Source organism: Vulpes lagopus, chromosome 8, assembly GCF_018345385.1.
Source record: "Vulpes lagopus strain Blue_001 chromosome 8, ASM1834538v1, whole genome shotgun sequence".
NCBI lineage: Eukaryota > Metazoa > Chordata > Mammalia > Carnivora > Canidae > Vulpes > Vulpes lagopus.
The window spans coordinates 69,208,626-69,230,512 of record NC_054831.1 but is presented as its reverse complement, the minus strand read 5'-3'; the positions used below and the strand labels follow the sequence as shown (position 1 = coordinate 69,230,512).

Here is a 21,887-nt window from a genome sequence, read left to right as displayed (position 1 = left end):
AAAATCCTGAAGAAAGTGGGACCCAAAGTTTACTTACTTTGAGAATTATCTGGGTGAGAACAGACACACGTAAGTCCCACCCATGGAAACTGAGTTCAGGTGGCCGAGTGAGGCTGCCAACAGAACAATCAGTGGGTTCTGCAGGCACCAGTGATTTCCATGTGGGGGTCAATGTGCTGCTTACCAGGCACACGGATTGTCTACTAATTACCACTCCTGGGGCTTCTGCCTCATTCCCGCCCCTCCTCTGAGTCTTAGGCTTATTTATAGATGTCCACCAGTGGCACTCAGGCCTTCTGTGTCATTTCTCCATTGGCCCACCACTGAATTCGGCTCCACTCTCTTTTTGAAGGAAAGGTGTACTCTCAAGATTAGGCAACCTACCCACACTCCCCAGTGGACCCCCAGTTCCAGTTTACCCTGGTGCAGCCCCTGCTCTTCTGCAAGCCTGCCAGGTGCAGCTCCACCCTCTCAAAGACCTCCAGGGTTGGTTTTTGGTGCTACTTACGGCTCACAAAGGATGCAGAGAAGCCCTGGGCTGGGGTTTCCTGAGACTGGAACACGGCTATGAACACGTTTCTTGGTGTGAGGATGGAGCCAGGAGCCACGTTCCCACAGCCCGTGGCTAACAGGGACTCGGCGACTTCCTCAGTCCCTGCCCACACCTAGCAGAGCCATAAACATAGCTTAATGCTTGATGTTTTTCCCTGTCCATAGTTTAGTGTCCTTAGGTGGGAAAATAATAGAACTCAGGTATATACAGACCTAAACACAATAGTAAATGAAACATGCAAAATTGTAATTTTTTTTCTTTGGAGAATAGTGTTTTAAGCTGCTTTTTAACAGCATATCCCATTCTTGACTCTTCCAAGGAGACTGTGTTCAGTTTTGTGTAGCTAGGCAGTGATTTCTAAGAAAAAACAAATATTACTCATTTTCTTCTTACCTTCTTCTACCTGGCTTAATCCAAGTAAGATTACTAGGTGTCAAGGGGGGCAGAGCAGCAACGTGTGCTACTGTGAGGCGATTGTGACAAATCAACATATTTGTAGAGCATGAGGCAACTGGACAGGAATTCCAAGCATGTGTGTCACTAGCATGAATTGGAATAAATCATAGAAGACTTCCTAGGCAGTGTTCAATTTTAAGATTCATTGTGAAGAAAGAATGAGATTCAGCCACTAGGTGCTGTTGACTAAAAACTCGGTTGGCAACTCCCAAGTTAGACCTAGGCTGTCCTTTCCTTGGCCCAGCCACTTCAAAAGAAGTAAGTTGTATGCCCATTTGAAAAGTAGTTGCCAAGGAATACACTGTGAGCATGAAAATTCCAAGTCAAGCCAATCCTAACCATCCTAATCATCCTAACCGGAGAGAAAAATATTAATCATACAATCACAAATTTAAATGCAAAGTTCCAGTTATGAAAGGGATGATAACAGGGCCATTGAGAGTATATAACAGGGGGATGTACCCCTGTAAAGCAGAGGATGTGCCTTCCTAAAGAAGCTCCTGTGGGGGGGATCCCTGGGTGGTGCAGCGGTTTGGCGCCTGCCTTTGGCCCGGGGCGCGATCCTGGAGACCCGGGATCGAATCCCACGTCGGGCTCCCGGTGCATGGAGCCTGCTTCTCCCTCTGCTTGTGTCTCTGCCTCTCTCTCTCTCTCTCTCTGTGACTATCATAAATAAATAAAAAAATAAAAAATAAAAAAAAAAAAGAAGCTCCTGTGGGAAGGGGCGGGGTACTTCAAACTAAGTTGCCAGGGAGTTTGCAGAGTCCCCGCAAGCCACGGAGTTTGTTAGAGATCTGTCTGACCACTGTCCTAAAATGGACAGGGGCCACTGGAAAACTTACAGCTCTAGGACACCTAGTTTTTGGAGATCATTATAACATGGAAAATTGGAGGAAAAGAGAGGATACTGGGAGATCAGCCAGGAGAATTTTGCAGTCGTTCAGTCACAACAAGATCACAGAATTTAAAATGTTGAGTCACTCAAGGAAAATATTGATATTAGGTGATTACTGAGGAAGAGACCATTCAACATGTTTAGCCAGGGACAACCCACCTAATTGAGTGAGTCTTGACCAGGAGCAATTGTGCCCTCCCCTGGGGACATTTGGCAATGTCTGGAGGCATTTTTGATGGCAATATTTGGTGCAAGGGGTAGCATGTAGTGGGTAGGGGCCAAAGGATCTGTAAACAACCTATAATGCACAGGACAATCCCCATCCTCACCACCAGCTAAGAATTACCTAGCCCCAGAAAGTTAAATGGGTCTGAATAAGTCTTCCCTATTGGACATTTTCTTCATACCAAATTATACAAAATTACTCTTTTGAACAGATCACTTTCAAGAATATGCCCCAAAGAAAGCAATAAAATAACAAGCCATTAAAAACATTTCTGTGGGCAGCTCGGTCCATAGGAAGAGGTATGAAATGGCACTGATTCATGGCACTGATGTACTATTTCTCAGTTCTTTAAAGTTGTATCATTTCCAGTGATTTTCAAACACTTGGTATCCAGCTGTTGGTTATATTACTGGTTAAATCATGTTTGCCATTTATTAGATATAGGAGGGGTCTGTGATGGGACCTGTTGAGAACAAAGACACAATATTCCACCAAATACCTAAATTCAAAAATGTCTCAGGAAAGAAACACACACTTCCAAATTTCTGTAATATCCTCATTAAGCCCCCCAATCCCACACCTTAACTATATAGGAGAATAGTTTATAGACGTTTTCTACTCACATTTTTTAAAATTATACATATGCCTTGCTGAGAGATAGTTATCTGCACACACTATTTTTACAACCTTATTGAAAAGGCAAAGTGACAGCTAAAACTTTTAATAAAGAATCTCAAGTGCTTTAATTAAGAACTTCAAGAATGATCAAGTGCTTATACTTTCCTGAAGTCATTAATTATGGATCTGACATCCTACCTTTTGGCCCAGGAACAAAAATATTGTAATGAAAATAATGGTAAAGAGTTAGTCAATATTCATGGCTGCCTTGTCAGTCAAGAGCTCATTTCACTGCCTATTTGACCCAGGACACATCAAAACCATATTGGACCTACAGAATGTCATGAAGTTGTCATTAAGTCAAAAACTTTCTGACTTTTATTAAAGTTTTGCATAATTCAGGTTGGCTACACATGATATTTTATCATTCTATTTCTTAAAAAATTATTACTTATTAAGAGATGTACAGATTCACATGCAGTTATAAGGTATAATCTAGAGAAATCCCTTGTACACATTCCCCAGTGTCCCCCAACATTGACATCTTGCAAAATTATAGTATAATAACATAACCAGGAGGTTGACATTGATGAAGTCCAATGATCTTACTCAATTTCTCAGTTTTAGTTGTGTTCATGTGTGTGTGTGTTCAGTTACGTACCACCACGTTCAAGATGATGAATAGTCCCAGTACCATGAGGGTCCCTAGAGTTGCCCCTTTAGGATCATACATAATTCACTCCCACACCCCCATCTTTCTAACCTATGGCTGTCCTCCACTTCTAATGATTGTTATTTCAAAAACATTATGTAAATGCAATAGGAGACTATGTAACCTTTGGGTATTGGATGTTTTCACTTGACATAATTCCTTGGTGACTTATCTAAATGGTTAGTCTGTAAATGGTTGTTTTTGTTTGTTTGTTTGTTTGTTTCTTTGACTGAGGACTTGTATCCTCTGGTAGGTATGTGCAAAAGTTAGCTTAACCATTCACCTGTTGAAGCACATGTGCACCGATTTTAATTAGGGGCTATTAACAGATAAAGCTGCTATGAACATCTGTATATGGGTTTTTATGTCAACCTAATTTTCATTACTCTGGTATAAATGTCTAATAGGGCAAATGCTGGATCTTATGGCAAGTGCATATTTAGTTTTATAAGAAACTGCTGAACCATTTTAGAGTGTCTATACCATTTTACATCCCCACTAGCAATGAATAACTGATACAGCTTCTCCACAACCCCGCCAGAATTTGGTGTTGTCATCATTCTTTATTTTAGGCATTCTGATAGGTGTGTAGTAATCTCTCATTGTGCTTTTAATTCTCATTTTCCTAATGGCTAGTGACGTTGAACATATTTCTATTGCCTATTTACCATCCATAAACCCTCTTTGGTGAAATATCTGTTCAAATCTTTTCCCCATATTCTAGTTGGATTCTTTGTATTTTTGCTGCTGGGCTTAACTGTTCTGTAAATATTCTAGATCATAGCCTATTGTCAGATAGGTGATTTATAAATCTCTTCTCCCAGTCTGTGGCTTGTCTTTCCATTCTCTTCACAGAGGCTTTCACAGAACACAACATTTTTAATTTTGGTGAGGTAAGATTTATGTTTTTCTTTTTATGGATCAGTTTTTAGGTGTTTAGCCTAAGAAACATTCATCTACCCCTAGGTTTTGACAAATTTCTGCAATTTTTTTCCCCTAAAAGCATATAGCTGCACATCTTGCATTTTAGGGTGTTTCTATTTTGAGTTAATTTTTGTACAAAGTGTGAGGTTAAACGTTGCTTGCTGGACCTGGTCCCTCTTGCTATCTCTGCCCACCCTCTTCAATGTCTCTTGGCAGAATCAGGAAGCTCAGGCCTGGTAGGGGAAGAGTGCTTCCCAGGCCACTTAGTTTGGGCAGGGCTCCAAATGGATCTCACCTGCCAGTTGTGTTGGCTTTGCCAAATGTCAGAGGGATTCCCACTCAATCAAGAGGAGAAATGGGCCTAAATAACTTTTCAGATCCCATTTGTACAACCGACAAACTTGCAAGGCTTTACATATGCCTATACATTTGATGTTTACTCAGTCCCTGAGAGAGAGTTCATTTGCTTCATGAAAAAAGCAGTTAGGAAAAGTTGAATTAGATGTGTTTTATTATACACGTTTTATAAAAGTACAGGATTTTTATTTAACCAGAAAGCATGGTTCAGTTAAATATGGAACATAACTGGGAAGATGATACAAAATAATAGCATCTACAGTAAAAAGCCACTACTATTCATTAGGTGGCTTTGTGTTCCAAGTACTGAGCACTATTTATGATATTATATCATATTACCTCTAATGCTTAAAACAGTCCTACTAAAGGACAAATTGTTCTCTGCATTTTATGGTTGAGAAATTAAATCCAAATGTTTAATTAGCTCACAGGGGAATATGCAGGTGGTAAATGCGTAAGATATGAATGGAGTCCAGACTAATGTGAACGTAAGGCCAATGTCTTTCTCCCTAAAAGGTGGAAAGATCTCTTAGAGATATATAACATATGAGATGCAAAATAGTACAATCAGAATAAATTTATCATACAATCATCACGATCAGAAGTCGATGAAAAGTCGATGCCATATAAGCAGTATTTGGAACTTTAAAGGAAGACAGCCTTACTGACTGCCCCACTGCCGTAATTTTATATGAGTCTCTCATGGTCTTTTCAGCATGTGGGCTCTTGAGACCCACAGGGGAGGCTGGCATTTGCCACATCTCTAGCCTTCTGTGATTTTCATAGCATACTTTAAATATTGCCTGTAATGGGGCTTACATTTGTTTTGTCTTTGAGGATATTAGAAAACAAAAACAAACAAAACAAAAAATTAAGAAAGCAAGCAAGCAAGCAACAAAAAAGTCTGGCCTTCCCTCTTTAGTTTCCACAGAAAGGAAGAACCCTGAGTGTGCACGAGAATTTACTAGGGCCAGAAAACAATTTCCTTAATTAAGTTACTTTGCCTACATACTGGCAAATTAAAAGTCACAGGGCAATATGTGTGTTGTGGTTCAAATTTTAACTCCTAATAGGTGAGATTTCTTACGTTTTTATTCAAGAAATCCAAGCAACAAAATTGCCCTTTTCTTATTTTGAGAGGCAATGAACCGTTTCTGGTCTAAATGTTTATGTTCACAAAATCAGTTCTGCTCCAATTAAATAAACAAGCGTACTCACCTTCACAAAGCTGTTCTGACACTGTCCATCACCACTGGGGATTCGGAAGTTGTTGTCAAAGCTGATCTCCAACTGCTTACTTTCGTGAGTAATGACTGTCCAGGAACATCTGCTATTCTCAGGAAAATTCTGAGGCCAGTGAGGGGATCTGATTGTACCATTATCTGAATGAAGTATTCCCCCACAACCTGAAAAATTGTCATGGAATAACTCATTAATTTGAGAGGAAAATAGCCATTGTAGTAGCCCACGACTTCCAAAGGAGACACATGTCTAAATATGAGATTTCAGTTTATCTTTCCTTACAGATGAGTCAGTGGCCTTCAGGGCAGGTATAAAACAAGAACTCTCAATAAATGTAAGATGCACTTGATCCAGAGGAAGTTTCAGCTGTTATTGTTTTGTTACACTTATATTGAACTCACCCGAGGCCACTAATCCTTGCCATAAGGTGGATAGACTTCTATTCTTTTTTAAACAGCAGCAATATTTTTTTTTTTACTCCCCTTGAAGCTATATAGTATCTGTGAACCAACAATCCCAAGTTCTGCATTTTATTATCATGAGCACATGAGAATACAGGTCTACACTCATTTGTAATTTTACTCTAACATACAGGACAAGAGTAAATGATTGATTTTGAGGAGAAATTCTTCTGTTAAGCAATCTGGTTCACTCATTTTGAAACACTGATGGATGAAAATAAATGACATAGATTGAAAGAAAATCTCGAATTATTTTATGCTATTAAAATATGTAATTAAGAGAAGACAAATGGAAAAATATGAGCTCAAAACAAAATGAAGCTAAAGAGTATTTCTGTATCTTTTGCTTTTAAGCGCTTGGAAAACCAATGGTACACCTGAAAGTCCCCTCTGACTTCAACAGCAACCAGTGATTTAATGAGAGAAAGTCTGATCCATTCCACAAAAACCTTCATAACTCTGACTTTCCTAGAAAGAATTGCACTGTGTGGTACTGCAAGGCTTTAAAGAAATCCTGACTAAAGTATCCAATGTGAATTCTTATATTTTCTGAGAATTTCCATGAAGTTCATATTTTATATGCACAAAAGCTACCTTTTTGAAATCAAATCTATTTTATTTTGCCACATACAGAGCACTCATTCTAAATCACAAACCTTGTCACTTTGCTGCTCAAAACTCTTCAATGGCTCCCCATTGCTCAAGGGACAATATAGAAGACAAGGCTCTTTGTGGTATGGACCATTTAACTTCCTGCTCTGTTTCCCACTCAGCATTCTGCCTCCCAGCTCCAAATATTCCAAACTATTTGTGATTCCAACACATATTGTCTATTATTTTTGATTCTCTGGTTATGCCATGCCCTTTTGCCTACATAGGCAACATGGTAAAATGTTAAGATCAAAACTTCTGTGCCCCACTATCTTTATTCAAATCCTGACTCCACCAATTATCAGCTTCATGACTGGGAAAATCATCAACCCATTCATCCTCAGTTTCTATCCACACAAAATAGAGAAAATATGTGTAGATATTGCATCTTCCTTATGAAGTTGATACATGGATGATGAGGGTAAATGTTCCAAGTTAAGTTTGACAGAGAATAGATAGAAAATGCATACTTATTAAATTAGCTAATAAATTTTAAAAAAAAACACATCAATTTAAAAAGCGCAGAGAATGTTTATTTTACCTAAAGTCTGTGTGTTCCATGTAGCATAAAATCCACCATTTTGCACAGAATGGTCCGAGTTAAAAATCACCACCAGCTGGTTGGAACCAGACTGGATTGTCCTGGGGTTTGAAGTCCCACAGTATTGTCCTATGATGGGTGATCCAGGAGAACCTCCATTCCTGACAGAGACAGAATCCCAAGCACAGGTTGCATGGTCTTCAATATCAAAGTCACTAAACGTCAGCTGCAGGAGAAAAAAGAAATAATGAGGTGCTCCGAGTTGTAAGTGAGCTTAGCTACTTAGAATCAGATACTTTAGACCCTTAGAAAAGGTCCCCTCACAAACTCTTTTGTTTTGTTCTAATTTATATAATTTTGTATATATGTCTCTTCTTTAACTCTCCCCTGCACTCCTCTTTTTTTCCTTATTGGGGCTTCTATTAGAAATTTGAGAGGGGATATTTATCCTAGAACTGGAGTTACTGGAGGACCTCCTCAGTCCAGTGGGCTGGGATGGCAACTCATAACCAGAACGTGATTACACCTCCCTCCTGGATGGGAATATCTTCTACATATACTTCTCCTATGCTTGCAAAAGAGATTTTTTCAGGCACTGTGCACTTGTAGATATCTACACTCTAATAACATTTTGGGAAGAAAATGAATTCATCACAAAAGCAAAGCCTATTCTAATAGCTTGCTTATTAAAAGAACTCTGTTTCCACACCAGACATGGTATTTTTGTTGTAGAAGAAAATCAGAACTTACAGTGATGGTAAAGCCTTGTGGTGCTTCCAACAACCAGGAACAATGGGTCAAGCTGTCATAAGAGGCTGGATAGTTGGGGCTTGCAATCACTCCACTCTCACCCAACTGTATTCCACCACAGTCTGAAATTAGATTTGTAATCTTTTAAATAAGATACAAGAAAACAAACAAACAAACACCTCTGCAAAGCCAAAGTAAATAGGTCTTACAGCCATCATAGGATTTTTAAAAAAGCAACCAATGAATAGATGAAAGTAGATAAAAGCAAAGGAGAAACTGGGTAGAAGATTAGAAATAAACAAAATCTCATGTAATGTTAATTAAATAGAATCACACAGTGAAAACAGGATCACATTTAGTACAAAGGAGAGGAATATAATCTGTACCACAAATGGAAAATAATTAGATGTGCCTATAATAGACACTCTGACTATGGACAAAGTAAATAAGCTTGCCTTTCTTGAAAAAAACAAACAAACAACAGGCTAGCAAAAATAAATAAAAGCTGGAAGAATATAATCCATACCATAATGAAAGAATTTGTCATTTGATGAGAAGCACTTATACCTGTAGTCAGCTATCAAAGTATATATTAGCATAGCAAGTTGAAGACCAGATATATTTTTAAAACAGGATTGTCTGATTTTCTGCATGGATAATACTGCTTTCTGAAACCTGGCTCTCTTCTTTCAATCCAATAAAGAAAAATCAACTGGCAAGATGATTGCTCAATCTTGCTCCCTCTCCCAATAAGCCATTTGATTATAACACAAAGAGATGTTAGATAAAACTATAACCAAAACATACTTTGATTCATAGCCAAACTTAATAGAAAAGAAGAGGATTTCCAAAATCTATAAAAAATAAGTATCTTCAAATTCTGAGAGATAATCTCAAACTGAGAATATATCAGTCAGAACTAAGATGTAGGCCCCAGAGGTCAGGGTCCAAGGTCTTGATGACCATGAAGGAGAACATATGGCCTTGGACCCCTTAGAAGGAAAGGGCTGGAGTTGAGACTTTAATATAACATTAAAAGTCTAAAAGAACTGCCATATTAGTGAAAGGGACTAGAGAAATTCTGATGGCCCAGAGAAGCAGCAAAGAGAAATGCTGTCTATCTTGGGCTAAATTTTCAGATACAAACTGAATGTCACAGATGCAAATCCAAAACAAATCATTAGTCAGTAATATCTAGCAATATGTTCAAAACATACATCATAGGCAGGTAGGGTCTATCCTGGAAATTAAAAGATGTTTTAACAAGAGAAAAGTCTTTCAGTATATAATTTATCATATTAACATATTAAAGGAGGAAAACAGAAACATCTCAATGGATGCAGAGAAATTATTTGATAAAATCTTACATTTATTCAGAATTTTAAAATTGCATACTAACAATTGAAGGGACTTTCTTTAATCTGACAAGAACCATTTATTAAAAACCTAAAAGAAATCAATATATTTAACAATGAAGGGTCACATGTATTCACCTTAAGGTCAGAAACAAGTGCTATCATCCCTTCCATTCAACATGACAGTGGCCTAGCCATTGAAATAAGACAAGAAAAAGAAATGAAGTTTTGGGGCCAAAAGAAAAATAATATTATCACTTATATAAGATATGATTGTTTACACAGAAAAAACAAAGATAATCTATGACAAAATACCAAAACTAATAAGAGTGCAGGAAAATGTTTGAGCTAAAGATCAATGTATAAAAAATTTAAAAATTCCTAAATATAAAAAAAAAATCCTAGATATCAGCAACAATCAATCAGAAGATATAATTTAGAACATCTCATTGACATTAGCAACAAAACCAACAGCTACCTAGAAATTAATCTAATGGGACACCTGGGTGGCTCAGTGGTTGAGCATCTGCCTTTGGCACAGTGCATGATCCCAGAATTCCAGGATTGAGTCACACATCGGGCTCTCTGCATAGAGCCTGCTTCTCCTCCCTCTGTCTATGTCTCTGCCTCCCTCTCTGTATCTCTCGTGAATAAATAAGTAAAATCTTAAAAAAAGACATTAATCTAACAAAATACATGTGTGATACTTATGGAAAAAATATTATTATATTGCCAGAGTATGAGAGCTTAATCACATGTCTTACCTGTAAAAGAATACTCTGCATGGAATCCAACATGTTCTACACGTTCATTGGTGACAAAGTGTATCCATACCTCAGGATAAGGTATAACCAGTGGCACTATAGGTTTTGAAGGTCCACACAGTCTCCACATCAGAGGCCCATCAGCATTACCTGAACAAAATAACACACCAAATGCCATTACTTACAAAGCTTTTGAGAAATACATTCAATGAGTTCAGTAGGAAGGTATTGACACACATTGATATTTTGATTTAGTAGCAGACATTTCACAAAGTTCCTTTCTATCTTCATCAACTGCAAAAGCAAGAGTCCCTTCATCAGGATAGAAAAAAAAAAAAAGAAGCTTTTTTTGTATGGGCATCTTTCTCTATTTTGGGTACCATTTTGTTCCAAATCGTGTTTTCATAATTATTTTAGATACCTAAACAAATACAATTAATTAAAAAAAACAAACATTTGGATGTGCCTTTTTTTTTAGGAAGTAAAAAATATAATGCCAACAGTGACAAAATATAAAAGTGATAATTATCTAAAACTTTAATGATTTCTTCACTGCATTTAATCAACTAAAATGAATAGGATATCTAGTACTCGGGCTAAAAACTATCAGATTTGGAGCTGAGTATTTTATGATGGTTAATTTGATTAATTTTTATAGAATACCTACAGAGCTCACAATTAATCTGCTCTTTACTTATTCTGTCAGACTGACATAACTGATTTTTAAGTACACAAAATAGAGTATTTTAACTGATCTAAAATTGGGGAATAGAAAGTAGATTGCATTGAACTGGCTGAAATTTGATATACAGCTGTTCTGCTTAATTCAATAGCCAATGTTTTGTTTTGTTTTGTTTTTGTTTCTTGTTTATTTAAATTCAAGTTAGTTAATATATGGTATAGTGCTGGTTTCAGGAGTAGAATTTAATGATTCATCACTTACATGTTACCCCTCATGCTCATTCCATCAAGTGTCCTCTTTAATGCTCATCCTCCATTTAACCCATCCACTCCATCCATCCCCCTCCAGCAACCTTCAGTTTGTTTTCTATAGTTAAACTTCTCTCATGGTTTGCTTCTTTCTCTGCTTTTATCTTATTTTTCCTTCCTTTCCTCTATGTTCATCCAATTCGTTTCTTAAATTCCACATGAGTGAAATCATATGAAATTTGACTTTCTCTGACTGACTGATTTCACTTAGCATAATAACCTTTAGTCCCATCCACATTGTTGCAAGTGGCAAGATTTCATTCTTTTTGATGGCTCAGTAATATTCCATTGTGTATATATTCCACATCTTCTTTATCCATTCATCAGTCAACGGACATTTTAAGCCAGTGGTTTTGAATCAGGTGTCAATGGTGAGGGTTTATCAGAATCACATAGAGAACATTCTCAAACAAGTTCCATTTCTCTCATAAGTCTTCTCTATCTACATCTTCTCTACCTTCATCTACCTACAAGGGCCCAGATGATTCTCCTGCTGAGTGACCACAGACTTTATCAAATTCTCCTTGAAAATTCTGTCCACTATATTCTCAAAGTCAGCATTGATTCAATAGCTGCCCTAGAACATTGCCACCATCTCATTATATTGGTTTCTGCTGCTTTCAGCCTCCTTTAAAAAAAAAAATTGTGGTAACATGAAACTCAGTGAACCTCAAATATCACTGATGATCTACAGTGTTACTTTACTTCTCTCTCTCTTTTTAAAATATTTTCTTTATTTATTCATGAGAGACACAGAGAAAGAGGCAGAGATATAGGTAGAGGGAGAAGCAGGCTCCTTGAGGGGAGCCCAATGTAAGACTCAATCCCAGGACTCTGGGACCACATCCAGACACTCAACCATTGAGCCACCCAGGCATCCCTACTTCTCTTTTTCTTTTTTTTTTAAATTTTTTTTTATTATTTATTTATGATAGTCACAGAGAGAGAGAGAGAGAGAGAGAGAGAGAGAGAGAGGCAGAGACACAGGCAGAGGGAGAAGCAGGCTCCATGTACCGGGAGCCCGATGTGGGATTTGATCCCGGGTCCCCAGGATCGCGCCCTGGGCCAAAGGCAGGCGCTAAACCGCTGCGCCACCCAGGGATCCCTATTTCTCTTTTTCTTTTCTTTTTTTTTTTTAATTAACTTTTATTGGTGTTCAATTTACCAACATACAGAAAAACACCCAGTGCTCATCCCGTCAAGTGTCCACCTCAGTGCCCGTCACCCATTCCCCTCCAACACCCGCCCTCCTCCCCTTCCACCACCCCTAGTTCGTTTCCCCGAGTTAGGAGTCTTTATGTTCTGTCTCCCTTCCTGATATTTCCCAACATTTCTTTTCCCTTCCTTTATATTCCCTTTCACTATTATTCATATTCCCCAAATGAATGAGAACATACACTGCTTGTCCTTCTCCGATTGACTTATTTCACTCAGCATAATACCCTCCAGTTCCATCCACGTTGAAGCAAATGATGGGTATTTGTCGTTTCTAATTGCTGAGGAATATTCCATTGTATACATAAACCACATCTTCTTTATCCATTCATCTTTCGATGGACACCGAGGCTCCTTCCACAGTTTGGCTATTGTGGCCATTGCTGATAGAAACATCGGGGTGCAGGTGTCCTGACGTTTCATTGCATCTGAATCTTTGGGGTAAATCCCCAACAGTGCAATTGCTGGGTCGTAGGGCAGGTCTATTTTTAACTCTTTGAGGAACCTCCACACAGTTTTCCAGAGTGGCTGCACCAGTTCACAGTCCCACCAACAGTGTAAGAGGGTTCCCCTTTTCTCCGCATCCTCTCCAACATTTGTTGTTTCCTGCCTTGTTAATTTTCCCCATTCTCACTGGTGTGAGGTGGTATCTCATTGTGGTTTTGATTTGTATTTCCCTGATGGCAAGTGATGCAGAGCATTTTCTCATGTGCTTGTTGGCCATGTCCATGTCTTCCTCTGTGAGATTTCTCTTCATGTCTTTTGCCCATTTCATGATTGGATTGTTTGTTTCTTTGGTGTTGAGTTTAATAAGTTCTTTATAGATTTTGGAAACTAGCCCTTTATCTGATATGTCATTTGCAAATATCTTCTCCCATTCTGTAGGTTGTCTTTTAGTTTTGTTGACTGTATCCTTTGCTGTGCAAAAGCTTCTTATCTTGATGAAGTCCCAATAGTTCATTTTTGCTTTTGTTTCTTTTGCCTTCGTGGATGTATCTTGCAAGAAGTTACTGTGGCCGAGTTCAAAAAGGGTGTTGCCTGTGTTCTCCTCTAGGATTTTGATGGAATCTTGTCTCACATTTAGATCTCTCATCCATTTTGAGTTTATCTTTGTGTATGGTGAAAGAGAGTGGTCTAGTTTCATTCTTCTGCATGTGGATGTCCTATTTTCCCAGCACCATTTATTGAAGAGACTGTCTTTCTTCCAATGGATAGTCTTTCCTCCTTTATCGAATATTAGATGGCCGTACATTTCAGGGTCCACTTCTGGGTTCTCTATTCTGTTCCATTGATCTATGTGTCTGTTTTTGTGCCAGTACCACACTGTCTTGATGACCACAGCTTTGTAATACAACCTGAAATCTGGCATTGTGATGCCCCCAGCTAAGGTTTTCTTTTTTAAAATTCCCCTGGCTATTCGGGGTCTTTTCTGATTCCACACAAATCTTAAAATAATTTGTTCTAACTCTCTGAAGAAAGTCCATGGTATTTTGATAGGGATTGCATTAAACGTATAAATTGCCCTGGGTAACATTGACATTTTTACAATATTAATTCTGCCAATCCATGAGCATGGAATATTTTTCCATCTCTTTGTGTCTTCCTCAATTTCTTTCAGAAGTGTTCTATAGTTTTTAGGGTATAGATCTTTTACCTCTTTGGTTAGGTTTATTCCTAGGTATCTTATGCTTTTGGGTGCAATTGTAAATGGGATTGACTCCTTAATTTCTCTTTCTTCAGTCTCATTGTTATTTCTCTTTTTCAAACCAGGAAAAGAGTGTCAATGTAACAATGGAGGCAATTTGATGGATCGCCCATACCTCAACTAGGAGAAAGAACTAAAATGGATTCATCTCCTATGAAGGGAAATTTTTTAAAATTCTTAAGAGAATTATGGTTCATCAAGTAAACCTTAATCCACTTCTCATGAAAACAAAGACAAATTTGACCCCTTTGGGGATAATTCCCCAAATAGCTTCCATGTGCTTCTCCATCAGGTACACTGCAAAACTTGTTTTGATTTCTATGTAGAACTTCTGTAAATTCAGGAAATCATTGATACATTTTTTTTTAACTTTTTTAAAATTTTTTTTATTTATTTATGATAGTCACACACAGAGAGAGAGAGAGGCAGAGATACAGGCAGAGGGAGAAGCAGGCTCCATGCACCGGGAGCCTGACGTGGGATTCGATCCCGAGTCTCCAGGATCGCGCCCTGGGCCAAAGGCAGGCGCCAAACCGCTGCGCCACCCAGGGATCCCTCACTGATACATTTCTGACCATACTAAGTTCCAGTCTTTGAGGAAAGAAGTCTTGAATAGTAAAAGATCGAGGGAACCACCTGAACTCATTAAGTGGCAGACAAGGGGTGTCTGGGTGGCTCAGTCAGTTAAGCGTGTCCAACTCTTGGTTTCAGCTCAGGTCATCATCTCAGGGTCATGAGATCGAGCCCTGTGTCATGCTCTGTGCTCAGCACAGAGTCGGCTTAGGATTCTTTCTCTCTCTCTCCCCCACTTCTCCTCCCCTCCCCTTACCCTCTCTTTCTCAAATAAATAAATAAATCCTTTAAAGAGAGAGAGAGAGAGAGAGAGAGAGAGAATACAGATAAGCTGAATCTATCCTGAGTGTCTCACATCAATGAAACATAGAGTCTACTTGCAAACTCTGATCCATCTTGCTCACCATTCATAGGGCATGTTACCTCAGCTGGCTATGCACAGAATTACAGCTTTTTCTGACCAACATTCTTTTGGATTCTATGTGCATATATTATAGCCCCTTGAGTCCCTTTGTTGTTGGTGGCCTCCAGGTATAAGAAGAATACTTTGGATAAATAGGAGAACATGTTCCCTGATTGAACTCACCCACTCGGAACTCAAGGACATCAAACTGACAGTCTTGGTGACGTTCCAGGTAAAAATCTTCAAAATGAATGTAAATAGATGAATTTCCCTGATTTGGATTGCTGAGAGTCCATTCACAGTTTAAGTTTCTTGAGTAATTACTGACTCCATTATAACCAGGAGAAGTAAAGTTTCCTTCAGGGAAACGCGTAAGGGACCCACCACATACTAAGGGGAAAAAAGGAGGAAGTAAGAGTTAAATTCATGCTATAACAGGAGATACAAGTAATATGATAATAACTAAAATAACAGCAGCAAGATTTTTATTGCTTTGATTTGTTTTTCTAGATAAAGTTCAGATTGTGGGTGAAGGGCTGGCTCATGCATGCAGACTATGGAAGAAGTTTCTGTGAGTTTGGAAATATGTGTAAAAATAAACACATAGTTCCTGTAGGAAATACAGGAAATTTCCTGTTATTTTCCTATAGGGTAGATTAGGTGGATTTAAGGGTTTGGCTGTGCATCAGTTTCTCCTAATTTAAGCCTATTATTCATTAATATTTAATTTAGAGAAATAGCTAACCTACAGTAGTGGTCTCAATGGCTTCTCATTAGCAATTCTCCACTTGAACCAAGATTTAATTGGATCAGACAGATAGAATAGCATTATAGTGCCAAGGAACTTGCCCCTTTTCATATGGTAATGAATGTCCCTTGTATCAATGAAACAACTTAGAGGTATTTTAAAATATTCAGTTCCACTCTTTCTAAAATTTAAAACTCTTAGATAATGCACCAATCCAGAAAATAGGATATTTAGGCTAGAAAGTACATATCCTACTTAATTTTTAAATACTCTGTATCAAATATGAGCCCTTATTCATTTACACTGGAAAAATATGTATATATATGGATGACTGAGAAACAATAAAATCCGGTTGTCTTCAACTAAATTACTATGGGGAGCCAGTTACCTTCTTACAGGCAGAAGGTCTCTCAGCACAAAATAACTGACCAAAGACTGCAGAATGGGCAACCAGTATAATGGCAACACTGCATGGAATTGAGCTAGAAGCTCTCCCAATTGCGTTTTTAAGTTTTTTAACTCACAATAGAAGTTTTCTTTCTCAAAATAGAACATTTCTTTTTTCTGACAGGCATGGGTTTTCCCTCTGGTTATGTAAGTTTGCCTTATGTAGAAGATCCCAGGTGTAATTTTGATCTCTAAAGGGAGATCAAAATTCTGCTCTTCTGCTGTTGGTAGTAGCTATAGGACATCTGCAGTGCCCACGATTAAAATAGGTGCATTATAACATATTACCTGCATCTTCACTGGATGTGTAGGTAGCACTGAAGCCTCCAAATGGCCTGGATCCATCAGTGAAAAACACGACTTTCATTGTATTTCCTGAAGATTTGATCTCACTGCTTGCGTTCACACTACCACACAGTTTCTCTAGCTGAGGTGAGTTATTTCTAATGCCATTGAATATCTGTTAGAAAAATAGTTTAACCTTTAGTCACACTGTCCATCTTGCTGAGTATTTCCTAGAAGATTATATTCACAGCCCCAATATATTTCCTTAGAAGGAAACTCTGTGCCAACATGAATTACTTAACAGTATGGGCTCCTAGCCCAGTGCCACAAGCCACTATGTTACCCGGAGCACATTCTGTGGCCTCAGGGTCACTTCACTAAAATGAAAGTATTATAGTAATGCCCTCCTGCCATGTGGTGACAAATGAAAGACTGCAATACTGTCTGCAACTGAAAACCGTGCTCTAAATGTAAATTAGATAGGCCAACACACTTACATCTTAGTTCTCAGAGTTCACTGATGGACAATTTTTCTTAACAATGTCTTAGGACCTTTGATATTTGGAATGAAGGCTTAAATGCTAGTCTCTGATGATTTGAAGCATATAGTAACTCGAATATCTTAAAATGCCTTGAAAAGTAACTTTAAAAATCAATCTCAATATCAACATACTAGTTGTTTCCTAAGTACTTATGAATCCAAAGCCTCAATTTTCTTATTAATTTGAATTTTTAAAAAGGGATGAGTAGTGCTGACTCCAAAATATTAAACAATAATTCTAGTTATGCACACAGTTCTAACAGTTGCAAAGTATTATTCCACTTCTGTTCAAAACCAGGGTGTTTCAGCATGTCTGGTTGTCACAGTTCAGGAAAGATCCAGAAGTAGCTGAATAATAATTGACTGATTGAGTAATTGATATTCCTCTTTTTAAAAAGGATTTGAATCACTCATGATTAGAAATAATGATTCAGAGTTTGACACTAAGAGATACGAAGAAGAATGTACTCCATAACAAAAGATGGGAGCTTTTAAATTTACTATAATTGATCATTAAATTGAGCTCTGTGAGGGCTTCTGTTTTAAAGTGTCTTCTGACTCACAGGACCAGATATAGCATTTCCTATCACTTACTGAGCACCAATAAAATGCCAGGCTCTGCTAATAGCCTACTTATATTACTTGATCCAATTAGCACAATACCCTCTCAGACATATAACATCATCCCTGCTTTCCAGATTAAGACAGAATTCAGAAAGGCTATGCAATTTACTTAAGTTCAAAGAACTAGTGATAATAAAATTGGATTTAAAGCATCCCCCTGACTCCAAAGTTTGAAGTATTATATAAGGAAACAGAAGATAACAAAATTTCAACAATCCTGAAAACAGGAATGGGCAACATATTGCCAGAATCAAAAGGGATTATCAGCAACTACAGGGTAATGGAACATGTCAGAAACCATGATCAACATCTGCTCTGAGCTTGGAATCACAATGACTGACAATTGTTCAGGCATCCATTTATCACATGAACTGCTGTTAGAGGCAACCCAAGTACTGTTTCTACTTTCCTCCTCCACTCTTGTTTGTACTCAGAAACTACAACTTCCAGAAAACAATGGGATATAAAGTAGGCATTGGAGATTCAGCTCTGAAACTTGCTATATGCAGAAATAAAATCAGGCACATAGCTCACTGTAGTGCAAGCTGGATGGTGTACTTTTGCCTCTTCTCCTTCTGGACACAGTCAGATAAACAGCTAGGTTTGGAGGGATTGTATGCTTAGGGGGCTGGATACAGTATTAATCTAGAAGCTGTGCACTTAAAGCTGCCTTCACTCGACCTGTAGATCTCAGGAAGCTTCCCTTCTCCCTCTCCTTTTTTCTTTTCTTTTCTCTTCTTTCCTTTTCTTTCTTTCTTTCTTCTTTCTTTCTTTCTTTCTTTCTTTCTTTCTTTCTTTCTTTCTTTTTCTTTCTTCTCTTTCTTTTCTTTCTTTATTTCTCTTCTTTCTTTCTTTCTTTTTTCTTTCTCTTTCTTTTCTTTCTTTCTTTCTTTCTTTTTTTCTTTCTTTCTCTTTTTCTCCTCCAGCCCCCACTTTTTTTGCAAGAAGTTTTCAAAGTAATAAAATACAGGCAAAAGGCCAGCCACATCCCCTTATTTACAACAGAGTGAAGAAGAAACAAAACAAACATGGAATCTACAAAAATACATTTCAAAGAAAAAGAATCTGGACATGATATTAAAAGTTCATAAAAGAAGTCAATTCTGAAAGTTATTGTTGGAGCTTTAGCCTCTCCAGGAGAAAAGACATGTAGATATGACATTTGTAGTTTCTCCTAATTAAATGGCCAAGTCCCTCCAACTCAATGAAGACCATAACTTGACAATCCCATGCATACAAAGCCTCCACGCAGTATTTTAGTACTTCTTTCTCAAATAGGAATAAACAGTCAAGGGTCATTAGACATGTAACCAAACACCAATCAATATATACAAATAAGAAACAGGAATTTGAAGGAAATGGACCCCAAAAGAAGTAACATAAAATTTCAAAATTATGATTAATATATTTATATACATATGTGAATATATCAAATATATGTGATAATTTAGCTATGTAGTATATTCAAAGAACAATGATAAACTGAGGGTGATTCCAGGCATATACCTTCTCAAAACCTTATCATCCATATCTACTTTCTTATGGAAATACAAGAACATATGTCTTACCAAAAAAAGGAAATGAACCAAGACAGAATAATGCACATAGCACAGAGTCAGGTGTCCAGCCCAGGGGAGGAACAAAGGGGTGTACAAATTTGATGGGAAAGGGAATGCCCCACATGACAACTGGCATCCGGCTTGCAGCTGATGGAGAGGGCTTAGGGAGGATATTGCTAAGGAAAATGAATGAACTGATAGATACGCTTTACTATACATGGTGGGGAGGGACTCTTGGAGTGAAAGTGTGTGGAAGAATTTGTGATCTGTGCATAAAAAGCTAAATGCAAAAAAGGACACAATTATTATTATTAATCAGAAAACAAAACCAAAAGGAAATGCTACCATAGTGCATTGCTTGGTTAGGTTGGAAATGACATCTGTATAATCACAGTAATGCAAACACTGAAGAGCAATTTAAACAAAATCTGTGATGTATATATTTTGGGAGGAAACTGGGGGAGTCTGAACTGTGCATAGCCCTATGAGCATTTGTGGTGTGTGTGGTAGGGGTGGATTCTGAAAAGAACTAAACCCTCATCTTCCATAGTTGCATGTGAACAGAGGATGTCTAAGACCAAAAAACAAAGAAGTAGCAGAATAGGAATTTTATTTTGAAATAATGGCATACATACCACAAGAAGTAGCTAAAAAGTTGAAAGTAGATGCCTTTGGTATCTATGATTCAGAGATAGGGAAATGACAAGTAAGATGTGATTAAAAATTTGTGGTTGTTGCTGTAAATTCTATTTTATTATTGGAGCTCTGAAACTATGACTGTTCATATTATCTTTCCTATAGAGCATGTGAAAATTCTACTGGTAAGATTCCTTTTTTAAAAAAAATATTTTATTTATTTATTCATGAGAGACAGAGAGAGAGGCAGAGACATAAGCAGAGGGAGAAGCAGGCTCCCTGTGGGGAGCCTGATGTGGGACTAAATCCCAGGACCCTGGGATCATGCCCTGAGCGAAAGGCAGATGCTCAACCACTGAGCCATCCAGGCATCCCTACTGGTAAGATTCCTAATAATCATTATATTCAATATGATCTCAATTATGTAAAGAATTTCAAAGGGAAATAAACTGTTATATACATCAAAATTTTAGCAATGGGTGGGTGGGAATTTCAAGTCTTTTTTACATTTTTTAAGTTTTGAACTCTCCAAATTCTGTTCAATAGGCATTCATTATATTTATAATCAGAAAAATAGATTAAAATCAGTGTGCAAGTGAATTTATGCCACATTTATTATAAATACGTAATATTTTATTGCTAAGAAAATGCATTAAAACATGGTATACTTGGAGTGGTTAATTTTTTCTACTTCATCTTTGTTTCTATATATTCAGTGAAGGGGCACCTGGGTGGCTCAGTCACTCATTACTATGATTATACAGATGTCATTCATATAGGATACCATAGGGCCAGTTGGGCTACTGTAAAGATTTGGATTTTCCTCTGAGTGAGATGAGAGACCAATAGAGGATTTTCAAGGAGAGCAGCAAGATGTGATTTACATTTATCACCCTGGCTGCTGTGTGGAGAATGCAGGGAGACAAGGGAGAGAGTAGGGAGACCAACTGGAAGCTACTAACTAAACTATGTGAGTGGTGATGGCCATAGTAGTGGATGTGGTTAGTAGTTAGATTCTGGATCTCTTTAAAGATCTCTTTTAAGACATCTTAAAGTAGTTAGATTCTGGGACTTGATTATGGATGTAATATAAGATGTGAAAGAAAAGACTCCGAGACAGAATCAATGTTTTTGACCCGACCACCCAGAAGTTTGGAATTGTTATTGACTCAGGTAACAAGGTTGGAGGAAAAGTTGAGTTGGGTAGAGAAATATATTAATATTAATGTATGATTAATCCAGTTATACATACTTGTCACTTCAGTTAATGATCTTCGTTCTCATTCATGGATCTTTGCTTTCCTTTGCTAAGGGAAGCTAAGAATGCTGATGACATATCCGAAAGCACTTGACCTTGGCAACACTGAGGGCGGGCAGCACAGGTTCTTCCAAAGGAGTTGCTCAGCACCACTGGCAGAGAACAGTAACTCTGCAGGACCACTCAATGGCTTAAAACTTTTGGTGATGGCTTGTTCTGTGACTCTGGTCCTATTCAACTATGTGCTACCCATGGGCTTAACTCTTCTCCATTAACCCACTTTTGCCATGCACAATGATTATTTGCTCTTAAAATTTATCCCACCTATGACCTTGATGTATGTGATGACAACAAATAGCCTCTTAAAACAGGTTTTACAAATATTATGGCAGTTCACT

General features: G+C 37.8%; 1 protein-coding gene across 1 annotated transcript in view; it reads right to left on the bottom strand.

Annotated features, from left to right (window-relative positions):
* The window catches only part of CUBN (cubilin), a 258,922-nt gene that overhangs the window by 59,335 nt on the left and 177,700 nt on the right, over positions 1 to 21,887 (bottom strand). Inside the window, exons 49-55 of the mRNA XM_041765335.1 lie at positions 16,875 to 17,046; positions 15,575 to 15,781; positions 10,506 to 10,655; positions 8,387 to 8,508; positions 7,637 to 7,862; positions 5,960 to 6,147; positions 509 to 665 (exon numbers count right to left, since the gene is read on the bottom strand). Coding sequence (XP_041621269.1) covers positions 509 to 665; positions 5,960 to 6,147; positions 7,637 to 7,862; positions 8,387 to 8,508; positions 10,506 to 10,655; positions 15,575 to 15,781; positions 16,875 to 17,046 — 1,222 coding nt within the window. The remainder of the gene's footprint in view (positions 1 to 508; positions 666 to 5,959; positions 6,148 to 7,636; positions 7,863 to 8,386; positions 8,509 to 10,505; positions 10,656 to 15,574; positions 15,782 to 16,874; positions 17,047 to 21,887) is intronic.